The sequence below is a fragment of the Penicillium malachiteum genome, assembly GCF_028827825.1.
Source record: "Penicillium malachiteum strain IBT 17515 chromosome Unknown utg000003l:1.0-4950554.0:1.0-4952489.0, whole genome shotgun sequence".
Lineage (NCBI taxonomy): Eukaryota > Fungi > Ascomycota > Eurotiomycetes > Eurotiales > Aspergillaceae > Penicillium > Penicillium malachiteum.
This window is the reverse complement of record NW_026643096.1, coordinates 2,160,377-2,172,884: the sequence shown is the minus strand read 5'-3', so window position 1 is coordinate 2,172,884 and position 12,508 is coordinate 2,160,377. Positions and strand designations below refer to the sequence as shown.

Here is a 12,508-nt window from a genome sequence, read left to right as displayed (position 1 = left end):
GGTAATGGCAATGACTTTGGCTTTGGCGCTCTGGGAGGTGGTCTCAGGAATGATTGATGCTGGGCCCCAAAACGCTCTGCAAATCGCATTACCTCATTGAGGTGGGCACGATGACTTTGGCCATGCATCAAGTCACTCAGTTGGGAGTCTGCATTGGGAGTATCATGGATCTGACTGTGAAGATCTAGAGAAAATAGGTCAGTTGATAATCCTACGACACATCTATTTTTCAAAAAATTACTTTGCCACTGGTTGAGATGAGCCCTGTCCTCCACAGCTTGTTTGTGCTCGGCAGTTCCCGGGATGTTCGATTGTCGTTTGGCCTCAATTTCCTCGATACGGACGAATGAGATGTTTTTTCGGTCGTCAGTGGCGGAGATGTATTCTCGACGAGCAGTGCCCAAGTCGGCCTATCAAGAACAGAGTTAGCATGGAAATTTCATCTTGAGGACATTGGACGGATTCTTGCCATCTGCAATCGCTTGAGTCTCTCAGTTTGCTCTGATTCGTCGGCCATTGTGAAAACTCAGAACGACAGTAGGAATTGAGAAGTGGGTGATGAAAGAAGTAGAATTTTTTTTTTAGTTGTGAATAGGAAGAGAGTATTTTTTGTTGAAGGATTTGGTGATGGAGTAGATGTTAGTTGAGTTTAGTGTTGTGCGTGTTGTTTGTTGTTGACGAAGGCGAGTGACAACAGACAACAATTTTCAGCCTACCAGCCAAGGCTGGCAGCCTATGTTCAACTGACAGAGACACACAACCCAAAGAGGAGAAAGCAAGTGAGTAAGATCAAATTCAGAAACAAAGAGGTAAAAGAAAAGGTATTCAAGGAACACCTTGATGAAGGATGGCGGATGTTGGTCAAGGAGGGAGAGGGAGATGGAAGCATGAGGGAGAGAGAAGAGTGTTAAGGTATGGTGAGGGGAGAAGAAAAAGTAAGTCGTGTTGGAAAACAAAAAGGAAGAGTGAGAGTGAGAAGTTGTTGCTACCTTAAGAATCAAAACACACGAACTTGAACTAGGCACCAAGTGAAAATCACCATCTTAGTCGCCATAATAAACATTTATCTTCTTCGTAGCCAATATTGATCATCTAGTTCCCTTCTACATATTTGATAGGCTCATTTTAACTTGAAAAATCTCGGCGAAGATGAAATATACACCATGAAAATGTAAGAGTGTGATCTTTTAAAAAAAGATCTTGTCCAGTTGACATAGCACATGCAAGAATAGCTGGAACGGCATGTTAATCTCATGGAAATTTACATTGTAAACATATGTACAAGGTATAGAAATGAGGAATAATGTCTATGGATTATGTTTATGAAGTCAAAAGAGCTGCGAGCCTAGGAAGCTGCACAAGAGTGGCCATCACCATCATCTGACCAGAATTAGTCGTGGATTTGAAAGTGGCGATATAAGATAACTTACTTCGAATGATTTTGGCAACTACTTGTACCACACTGACACCCATCACAACCAGCCCAAATGTCACGCATAGATAAGCAGGGATCTTCTCTCGACGACTGGCACTGCTCAATTTGATGTAGCAGAGCGGAGGGAAGATATATGCTAGTGCTGCTGCACTAGTTGCGCCAATTAGCTCAAATACACTACCCAGGTCGCATGTTATCAATGACAGGACCATGGATGTCACGACCAGAGAAGTGGTAAAGATCAAATGCCGGTGGGGATTAAACGGCTCATCTGGGAAATAATAGGTAGTCATCACAGACCGGCAGACAAATGCCTCCAACGGCAATGTGGTCAGCATGTTCAATCCAAAGCATCTGATCGTTGTTAGCATATATCCTTACATGACCAGCTTTGGGGCCTTACAATCGTGCAATGTTGACCAAGATATTGTCTGACGGAAAGTTATTCAAGACGTTTCCCTGTGTTTTTGAGCCAAAGGAAAGGAATCCAGCTATTCCCATGGCAAGGCACATGATCAAGGATACACCGGTGGAGTAATGGGTGACGGTAGCGAACCGGTCGAGGGTGGGTCTTTTCAAGGATCCATAGATGAGAAGGCTATTGTGATCTGGAATTCTATTAATGACGGTGTCAAATCAATGATGCGAAGCTGAACATACGGCAAACAAAGGCTGTGGACTATTAGCAAGCAATTTATACACGCGACAAATGGGTTAACATACCAAAAGAAATCACTCCAACTGCCTGGAAGAATCCCGAGTTGATGAGAATATGGCTCTTGACCTCTCCCCGCGACTCTGCTGGGACACGAAAGCCTTGAGTGATAATAGTAACTACGATGATGATCATACTGACCAATGCCAACGCAGATGCTTTTGCCAGCTGTTTTCCTGATTAGCCCAGGCGAATTATATTCAAACGTCATCGTAGCTCACCTTGGCGATATCTCTATAAAGGGAGAGGGGATATGAAATGCCCAGTACAAACAAGACAATCACAGCCCTTCGGTCGGTCAGAAGCCATAGGAAAGACATTTCACGTAATGATGGGAACAAGGCACCAAGCACTTGCGGAATGGTATCGCCAACAATAATGCAAAAAGCAACCATGCCACCAAAAGCAAAAGCCCATTGAGCGACCGAAATTGCAATGAGGCCAGTCTTTCCAAAGCAGTACTGCATAGTGGCCTGGAAGGAGTCTGCTCCACTCAATTTCGAGTTGACGACGATCAACCGAATGGTCCAGTCCACCGTGATAGTCAATGCAGTCAGTAGCACGATCCCCATTGTCATACCCGCTTGTCGGAGCGCATAGGGTTGTCCGATAATTCCCGCTCCTATGATGCTATTGGCCATGTTCATGAATGCCATCTTCATTCCGCTTCGTGGCCGGGCATTCTCCAAATGATCCTCTGGAAAGAAGTCATCTGAGGTTGCGAGGGTCACACTTGGAGCCTCAATGTCAGTAAGAAGAGGTACCGACTGTCCTCCATGTCGGGCTCCTGGTATATTGCGGTTACCCAGCTCGTAATCCTCTTGCTCTAGCCAGTGCCCTTCATCGGGGCTGTGAATGCGTTCATCCCAATGATGGCTCCCTGTGCTCGATTGGGGACTCTCTTCCTCAAATTCCTCGTCAATATCAAATCGAACTCGGTTTGTGGTACGTGGTGTGCGACGTTGCCCATCAGGAGCAGGCTGGGATATGGAGGATTGGCGCTTTGTGTGAGGTCGTGTCCTTGTCGCCAGTTCTGGTGGGCTGACGGGGCCAGGGTGAACTATAAGATCATCGAGTTCCTCATGGGACGGAGATAGAAGGGACTGAGCCTCATGCTCGTCTTGGCCATTTAGCCCAGTAAGAGGGACATTTTCCTCCTCATCCTGGGGCATTGTTGTACCTTGGAGATCAAATAACGATGAAAGTCCTTTGAGGCCAGCTTATGGGGGCTATGCACGTGATGCTTATCGATAAGAGATCTTTGATGACGCCCGTTTCCACGCGTCGGTTGGACCGGTTGGACCCGCTGATGCACTGTAAAGGTGATCACTGTGGAGCTTTCTCGTAGAAGTCAGTTCCATGGATCTGATATTGTTTATTCTGTACTCCATGTGCAAGATATTTTTGAATGGGAGTTTTTGGATGGATGTTATAAAGGATCACAGTCGATACATTGTCACGCCTCCTACTACTAGATTTGGTCTCAACTGCAAAATATGTAATCAACATCATGTGTACCTCTCAAACAAGAGTTTAATCACTTCAAAATCATACTAGTAATTGAAATACTAGTACTATTCAAGTTTAAGCTATTCATCTGGATTAATCCTGGATTAATCATAATAACCTTCAAGTTAGAAACTATTAGTACTATCTGCACTGCTGGTGCCCACTGGCAGTTGTACAAGCTCAAGCACAGGCCATGGGCTGGGTTGGCCTCAGGTTACATGCCCAGATTGAGTTTATCTCCACCTGGGCATCTCTCCCACCATCTCCATATATCCTCGACTTTAACTGATGCTTAAATTTCTGTCTCTCTAAGGCAAATATTTTTGGACTTGAAATCAATGACCTCCATGATCAAAACCAATATGATGATCTTCCTGTAACCAGAGCTTCCAGATGTCCTTGGCGGATTGGATGACATGTCTTCAAAATGAGGCACAGATTTGAGTTGGGCCAATTTCTTCTTCACGACACCCCATCCCAGGTACAGCTTCAATTTGCTGCTGCAGCAACCCTGAGCTGGCCACAAAACTCGAATTTTAAAGACTCGCCAATCCCACACTGGCCCGACCCAGTGTCAACCTGGATCAAGGAGGCCCCGGAGATTGTGATGTCTCTATCTCTGAGTTTTGGTTCAGAGATAGCACTCATCCCATTTCACTTTGTGGAAGACTTGAAGAAAAGACTGTGCAATTCTCTGGTCTGTATTTTGGGTTGGTTGAGAGCTCTGGCATCGCTGACATTCATTTTCAATGCCAGGTTTGGTCGGAACTCGGGTTCACCGTCACATGCAAAGGCCACAGTGTCTACACAAAGCCGGGCTTCTCTGAAAAGAATTGTCTCATACTGGGACTGTGTAGACAAGTCTCCGAGCCTGCCATGGAGAAGGCTCGAAATCTTCCTGCTGTGTTACAAAACCTCCCCGACATTCCACCCCCACAGGCAATTCCTGTCATTTCTTTGTCCACAATTGAGATATTTATGGAGTACAACTATTTAACACAGACAAAAAATAGCTTCGATACGTCGGAATTGATATTCGGTTCCGAAGAAGAGCCTCCATCTCCCTTCCAAGACAGATTGCCTTCCCAAGCACCGTACACTGACCCAGTGATTGCATTGGGATCAACTTCATTGAACGATTTCCAAGAACTGGTGCAGAATGATGCTATATGTCATGAGTACGACACAAATAAATTTTCGGATTCCTTTCTTGATCTGATGGACTTTGGTCTTCAGAGATTGATCGTGTCTCCCAGCCTGAAGACATCTCACATCCAAACACACGGCGATAGTCTTCAAAACCTGCGCGAGTTGGCCCCCGCTGTTTTCAATAGCAAGTATCGTGAGGTAGGATAAACATGTCTCGGCCATCGGCTTTGCAGCTAATAAAGTGCAGGCAGTGAATCAGCGAGCGGCTTCAATTCCTGTGATCACAAAGGCGATAACCTCGATGCTGAAGAGCAATTCCAACCCAGACTTGCAGCCACAATTCGCTAATGCACACCAGGAACGGAAAGAGTGGATCACGAGTAGTCTTTGGTGCAAAGCTCAGGCCCTGCTACCTCAACCAGGACCTCCAAGGAGACGCAACCGATTCTTTCCTCCGCGGCTTCCAGAAAATAGCCCTCAGGTCAACATTGATGTCGATTCCGCAACGCCGTATACCGAAGATATCTTTGACGAAGAAATTCTGGAGCTGGATGATGACTGGGATGATATAGACATCAGCTATGGAGATGTGCATGCGGATCTCGGAGAACTTGACGATCTCATCCATACAGACATAGAGGAAGAATCAGATGGACTCCTGCTCCGAAGCAGCAGCCAGGCTAGCTTTCAAGATTTGTATGAATCGACCCAGACAACGCTGGATAGTCACCAGACATCCCTTGAGAACCTGTCTTCTCCTCAAACGGACACCGAAATGTTACTTTGCAGTTCGGAGCATGGATAAATGGAACTATACCTCTACTCAGGAGCCACACCAGACACGATGAATTTGCCTGTCTTGAGGGTCCGAGTCGACAACGCCGATTACATGACTTATATACATCTAGAACAACCAGGAAATGAGAATCTTGAACTTTAAAGCATTCACATTGTAATTATTATCCGGTCTTCTCATCATTGTTATTGATATCATTCAAGGTTTAGTGCACATGTGTGGCTGAGTGTTTCAACCGTCCCGCACAACACAACTGAAGCAGCCATGTGCGACGTTGGATTCTGCAAGACTGCAAGTGATCACTATGAGTGCTTCAGACAGCTGGTTTATTTCACCCTTGGATTGTTTTACGCATGCTCATGTATGGTATTGTGGCTTTGAGCTAGTGTGGGGGAGATCCGCGGAGATCGCAACGGTGGAGCCAGATCACAGGTCCACCAAGAATTAGAAGCTCTTCCTCGATGTCCGCCACGGTGGCATTTCTACCGACGGCCATTATCATTGCTAAGCCCCAGAGTGATAGCTAAGCCTCGGGTCATTCATAACCAATCATAATGCACATTGCCACTATTGCCTCAATAGCACGAATTGGTGGCATCTACGGAGTACGGATTACAAGTTATACTCGCCTCGTCAAGATCAATCACGAATTTCCCACTCAGCCTCCCTACAGCCACAGGGATAGAACTTGAAGTTCAATTCCCCGTTCCCGTAGAGCTTGGACCATAGCTAAAGATAGCAAGGCACCGAAGTTTCCCATTGCGCGTATTAAGATGACCAAACCCCCGAAGGAATGGATCGAGTTGAACACGCCACACCAAGGAACCAGGTACGGTTCACGATAGTACCGATCTCCCGGTGGTGATTTTCTTCTTGGCCCAATATTTGTTATGAAGGGGCCAGAAAAGAATCTGACGATGTGTTGAGGAATTTTGAGCAACCCCGCCAAGCCAGAAATGACACAACCAACCCTTGCTCCGTACAGCTCAGCGTTATCTGCAGGCCCCTGCCTGGGCAAGACTGTGCAGGAAAGTAATGCGCCACACCATTGGGTCTGCTGATCATTGATATGGGTTTCCCTCGGATTCCGGGGCATCCGCTATCATCTCACCGAGCCCGACCGTGGTAACGACTTCCGGAAAGTAACAAAGGATTAGGTAGATCATAACTGATGTGGCTAATTTCCACTCCATCCTACGCGGTAGATTAAGGCACACACAGCCAACTTGGGGGGGCGTTTCACCGCTATCTGGGTCATGGGATCATAAGATGAATCCCATTCTCAACAATGAGACGAGGTAGATCCCTTTTTTGGCTATTATTTTTAGTGGGGTCCTGATTCGCTCGTTCTAAAAAAAAGTTCTCAAGTTGCTTACGCGGATGCCCGTGCAGAAAGTAGACCAGAAGCCAGCAGGAGTGATCAGGAGCGGGGAGGATTCTCCCGGCGGGGAAAGCATTGAATTGATGATGATTGGGGTCTGCCACCCCCCTTTTCCTGGGATTCTCACGGGTCGTTTGCTGTTTGAGAAATTGCCATTACTCCATCATGCATATGGGTGCAGCTGGGGGACGGGAAGCGATCCAATAATGGATCTAACGGAGAACGACCAGTTATCCCCGGGAGTGGGGTCAATGATCAACGGGGAAAATGGCATCATGAGAGAAAGTACTGCGATGTACCGGGTACAATCAGGTCAGCTGAGACTTGGTGTTAGTGGATGCTGATGGGTACGGGGTAGCTTGTAGTCCATTTTACAGGAGAGAAGTATCGGGTACAATGCCTGAGTAACCGCCGTAGATCTCCGACCAGAAAGCTGTTGAATTCGGGTAGTACCAGCATGTCCGTCACAAATGGCGCCTTGTCCTTTTTCTTTTTCAGAGGGGTAATCATCTTATTTAATAGGTACCAAGGAAAAGAAAGAAAAAAAAAAAGTAACTCTTATCTTGGCTTTTTGTTTCCCCTGAGTAGTAGAAGACGTCAAGACTACCAAATTATTGGAACGTGGATACCTACTATCGATAACGGGTCCAGACCGCCAAGTGGATAGCTCTCCCCAACGATTCTCTATAAAGGGCGCTGCCAGGTGTTGACCATCCGCGTGTGTCTTACGTACAGAATACACGGAATTTCCTGGACCTGTTCCTTATATTTGGGCATTTCCCCCATCTTTTGACTTTACCTTCCCACATTCCACTCTATACACCAAAGCTTGGTATATACACACAACCATACCACATCACATCACAATGGCCGCTCCTCGATCTACTTCTCTGCGTGCTCTGCGCCAGATCACTCAGCAAACTGTTACCCCCGTTGCCCGTCGTGGCCTTCACATCACCGGCGTTAAGTCCGCTCAGCCCGCTGGCTCGGCTGACAAGGCCTCTCTATATGCTGCTCGCAGCCTTCCAGACCTTAAGGTCGAGTGCCAACGACGCTCCCTTCGTGCTGCTGGCAGCAAGTCGGAGGTATGTGCCACTAGCCCTAATTCTATACATGATGAAGTAGCTAACGATTTCACCAGCTGATTGAGCGCCTCTCCAACCACGATGTCCTCCAGTCCCGAGCCTTCAGCATTGCCATGCGCCGTATTAACAGCAGTGCCTTCTCTGAGTATGTGTTCCCCATATACTTCCATCTGATACAGTGTCAAAATATCTTGTTTGAATCACTCAGACTAACATGGCCCCCGCAGTTCTTCATCCCGCCAATTCAACACCTCCCGCTCCTCCAAGGCTGTCGGTGACTCCTCCACAGTCGACTTCATTTACATGCCCTCTTTGGCTGACATGGAGGCGGGCCCTGTGCGATCCGGTCTTCGAGTCCCGGTCCTTCCCGACATGTCCTCTCACGGAGTGTCCCATACCCCATCCGCCCCACCCATGAAACCCCAGATCTACACTGTCGCCGGTGCCGGCGCTGACGTCGCTGCCAGCGCTATGAGCGAAGTCGTTGACAACCACTCTGTGGATATTGACCCCTTCTCATTGACTGAGGCTGTGGTCCGCTCACAAGTTGGTGAGGAGTTACAGCGTCAGGCTAACGGCTCCGTGTCTACTGAGTCGGGCGTTGTGAAAGAGCTGTGGACTGGATTTTTGGATGATGTCCTTGGTCCTAAGCAGTCTCTTGCTCGTCAATAAATTCCGAGGTATACTTTTTTTCGTGCCTGGAATTTGAGCTAAATTCTTGAAGTCTTGGCTACTACAGTGCCCTACTGAAGGCCTGTGATGAAAACGAATTTTCTTGGTACTCAACTTCGAGTCTTGTTTTATTTTTTTTATTTTCGTTGCTTGGGATTGATTATTCCAGGATTGTTTTTGAACTAGCGTTTGCGATGTAATATTGTTGTTGTCTATGGGGAAGTGCTCTCCTTGACCTGTCATTTCATATGTGCCACTTATTTTTTATTTTATTTTTAACCACTATTTCGTGGCCAACAATCACAATACGTTCAATTGAATTGACCCATTGATTACCGAATGACTCATTTGAAATTGTATACTCCGTGGGAATCTTTATCCGACTGTGTCGTGTAGTTCAATTTTCGTTTTACCGAGGTTCAACACCCGCCAGATCGTCAAGCGCGATAATGCGATAATGGAGGATCTACACATACCCGAACTAAACCCGATCTTTGTCCAATGCCACTCCGAGTAAATGAGGATCAATCTCCCGATGAACCCGAGGTCATGGGACCCGGATAGAGATTTTTCAGCCGTGTTCGGTTGGTTTGTTGAAGTCCGGAGTACTGCACTCCAGATTTACTCCATACTTACGGAGGAACTCGGTTAAAGAACTATGGCGTGACTCTGAGGGATCCACCTTTTTGACTCAATCTTAATTTTGCTTTGTTGGTTTTATTTTCCGAGATTAGATCTTCTAGAACAGCCTTAGGCGAGGTTATTAACGGAGTATACTATTGCCAATGTTGGGATCTGGGGGAAAGTCTTGTTGGGGATCAGCCTTGTGCCGTTAGCCCGAGGCTATGTCTTGGAATAGTTCCATGATGTAGCCCTGTCTAATTGTTCGTTTATCCGGGGCTATTTTACCCACTCATTTTTGTGGGGAGGGATCTCTGAATAACCCCGTGGGCAATGCTGTTGGGCCCGAGTTGACCTAGGGTGCAAGTACACACTGGCATGTAGCAGATGTTCAATTTTCCTTCAACTGAATTGAGGACCTGTTGAATGCCTTTAACTACAACTAAATTAGAGTCTGGTTTAAGCAAAATCTAAATAAAATCCAGGGTATTTGAATCTGGCATTGAGAAGCTCTTACTCGAGCAAATGACTGGGGTGGACCTCAAGATGCCAAAATAGAACATTTGAAGGACATAACCTTGGAAGTTAGCTGTCGAAAATTCGATGATTCTCTATTATATTCTTATTTCAAATCTTTTTATTGGTCAGGATCAAGAGGATAATCGTCTATGTACTATAATTGGATTGATGCATAAATTCAATTTTGGTCTAAATTGCGGCTCAACTGATATCCCAGACTTTACAACAAGAGACACATTCCAAGGTCAATTGAAGACAGAATAAGAAATTACATACTAACAGGAGCCTGATCTATATCTTCTTTCATTATATTACTTTTACTACTGGCTGTCCATGTATTACTTTCGCTTCAGGTTCTCGTCTTACTACATTATTTTGTATCCCACAAGAGTCCGAACACCAGTTGGCTTTCGAAGAAGCAGATGAATAAGTATTGAAAATCAATAGCATGCCCATGCCCATAGTCGTCACACTCCTCTCGACTTGGAAGTTCCTCTTTTACACTTCTCTCATAATCTTAATTTTCTTTCTTCTTTCTCATACATCCATGTCTCTTACTCGCCTTTATGGTTTTCAACTTTGGACCCCGTAACCAAACGCGTACTGGTCCTACTCAACGCTTGTGAGTGATTAATCTGTGTACATTTCATATCTCTTTCTTTGTTTCTTACTTCTCTTTCTCTCTTCTCACCGATTGACTGTCGTCTATAGCTGTGCTTCGAAATAAACCCACCGAGCGAGAAGAATATACGCGCGGCGTCCCCGCACTATTCATGCTACAAGGGAGGACATATCGCATGGATCAAGCGTAGATCTGCTCTCACTATATTACGGAGCAGGCAGACATAATAGCAATCCGAACAGAAACAGGAAACGCACCAACATTTAAAAAAGCAGGCATCACATGGCTCCCCTTATCCAGCAATGATACTGCATACTCCACAAATACCATTACATTCAGGCTTTACTTGATGATGTAACCATATGTTTAGTCACACCTACGGACATCATAGAGGTATTCCAATCGAGGGAAGAAGCATATCAGATTTGAGCCTAGCTGACGATAGGCATAGATTCCATTCACAGCAACAAACAATCTACGCGTACCACGCATCCACCTCCTGAGTCACGGCTACCAGATTGGAGTAACTGGTTCAGTCAGATGACAACAGCCAAATTATAGACTGGTATCATCATCGATATGAAAGGGCTTGAGATCATGATATCAAGCACTTCCGAAAGTTAATTTCGCAAATGGCTGGATGGGCTGCTGAGCTCCACAGCAATTTTCCGTTCATATCTACAGGATGGCTCTCTTGATACACATCTCTTTACGGTCACACTATTTCTTATCATTACGTCCACGGGTATAGAATTACTCCAGGTCCGATAGTGACTCTGTATGCATTGTCGCGAATATGGAGTATTTCTCAGGCAAGATTCTCAGAACGCGTCGGACAAATACTGACTGCAATTTTGCCGAATAATGAGTCAGAGGTCAAGTTTCCAGCGCATGGACGGTGAAGTTTTGATTCTATTAAGGTTCCGGATTTTGTGGATTTGATCGTCAGGTACGTTGGAACTTCAAGCTTGACGATGTCTTCATTACGACAAGTACCGGTGTGTTATATCAGGATACATCGATGCTGAACGAGTTTGATAATTAAATCCAGATTCCTGCGTTCAATCGAGAATGTATTAATAGAAAAATTTGAGGTGCAGAAACGTAGGTATAGAACAGTCTATTTTCACTCCTGAAAAGCTTCATGTTATATCTTATTTAGCCAGATCCTCGGTTCTGATGAGAAAAGGTCTTCAAGTAACTGCCCAGGTGTGCTCAGGGGGTACTCTTAACACACTCCAGTACACGATCACATGATTTCAAATGTTTGTGAAGTGATGGTTTCCTAATTAGGCGATGACACTGAGTGAAGCGAAGTGATTGTTTGTCCCCCAGACGCGTCCCCCACCGCCCCCAGACTATTTAATCTTCTTCTCTCTCTCTTTTCCTCCTCTTCTTCTTTTCCCTCCCAACTACGCTAAAGTTTCAGACCTGAGGATTTCACACTCACCTACATCGGTTCATCGCTCTTGCAAAAAAGGCTGCTGGCCGCTTGAATTATGGGATAGGTGTATTGATGTAGTGAGCCTGGGTAGGGAAGTAGATGGAAGCATGTCCCGTCTTACTATTGCCATTTTATCTCCCATGATCTCACCTGGGTATGAAATGGAAGGGTAGCAAGTTCGACGTTAATGCTGGTAACCCCAGGATGCTACCAAGTCTCTGTTATATCGCCGTATACTCTCAGACTGCTCTTTGGTTAGGAGAGGCACGATCCTTTTGTCTCTGTGGAGGTCTTCTGGTTGGTGTTATCCCGCAGACTGAAGAAGCACTGACTTGATTCCCTACACCTTACACACAATGAGAGCACATGATGACCTAGGTGCACTTGTGTACCTTCTGAGCTTTCATTCCCCTCTGCACCTGCACCCCATCTCCCCTTCAAGTTTTTCTTCAGTCTCTCTCACACCCCCAAGTTTACTTGGCCTTTCTAGAAATAAATTGAGGAATATCCATCTGCCTCTTGTCGATCACTCCACGTCCATCTCTTCCCACTTCATGTCT

The 12,508-nt window shown here is 45.8% G+C and overlaps 3 protein-coding genes across 3 annotated transcripts; 2 read left to right on the top strand and 1 right to left on the bottom strand.

Annotated features, from left to right (window-relative positions):
- Window positions 1-1,320: 1,320 nt before the first annotated feature.
- Window positions 1,321-3,322, bottom strand: N7483_007140 (putative amino acid transporter; the record flags this gene model as incomplete). Its single annotated transcript, XM_057090577.1, has 4 exons — window positions 1,321-1,789; window positions 1,839-2,051; window positions 2,143-2,318; window positions 2,372-3,322. 4 exons carry the CDS (start codon window positions 3,320-3,322, stop codon window positions 1,321-1,323), a joined length of 1,809 nt encoding a protein of 602 aa, XP_056945318.1.
- A 1,213-nt stretch (window positions 3,323-4,535) lies between these two features.
- Window positions 4,536-5,613, top strand: N7483_007139 (uncharacterized protein; the record flags this gene model as incomplete). The annotated part of the gene is made up of 2 exons (XM_057090576.1): window positions 4,536-5,006; window positions 5,056-5,613. 2 exons carry the CDS (start codon window positions 4,536-4,538, stop codon window positions 5,611-5,613), a joined length of 1,029 nt encoding a protein of 342 aa, XP_056945317.1.
- Window positions 5,614-7,851: 2,238 nt separating this feature from the next.
- Window positions 7,852-8,742, top strand: N7483_007138 (SAP domain-containing protein; the record flags this gene model as incomplete). Its single annotated transcript, XM_057090575.1, has 3 exons — window positions 7,852-8,070; window positions 8,127-8,215; window positions 8,298-8,742. 3 exons carry the CDS (start codon window positions 7,852-7,854, stop codon window positions 8,740-8,742), a joined length of 753 nt encoding a protein of 250 aa, XP_056945316.1.
- Between the last annotated feature and the right edge of the window lie 3,766 nt (window positions 8,743-12,508).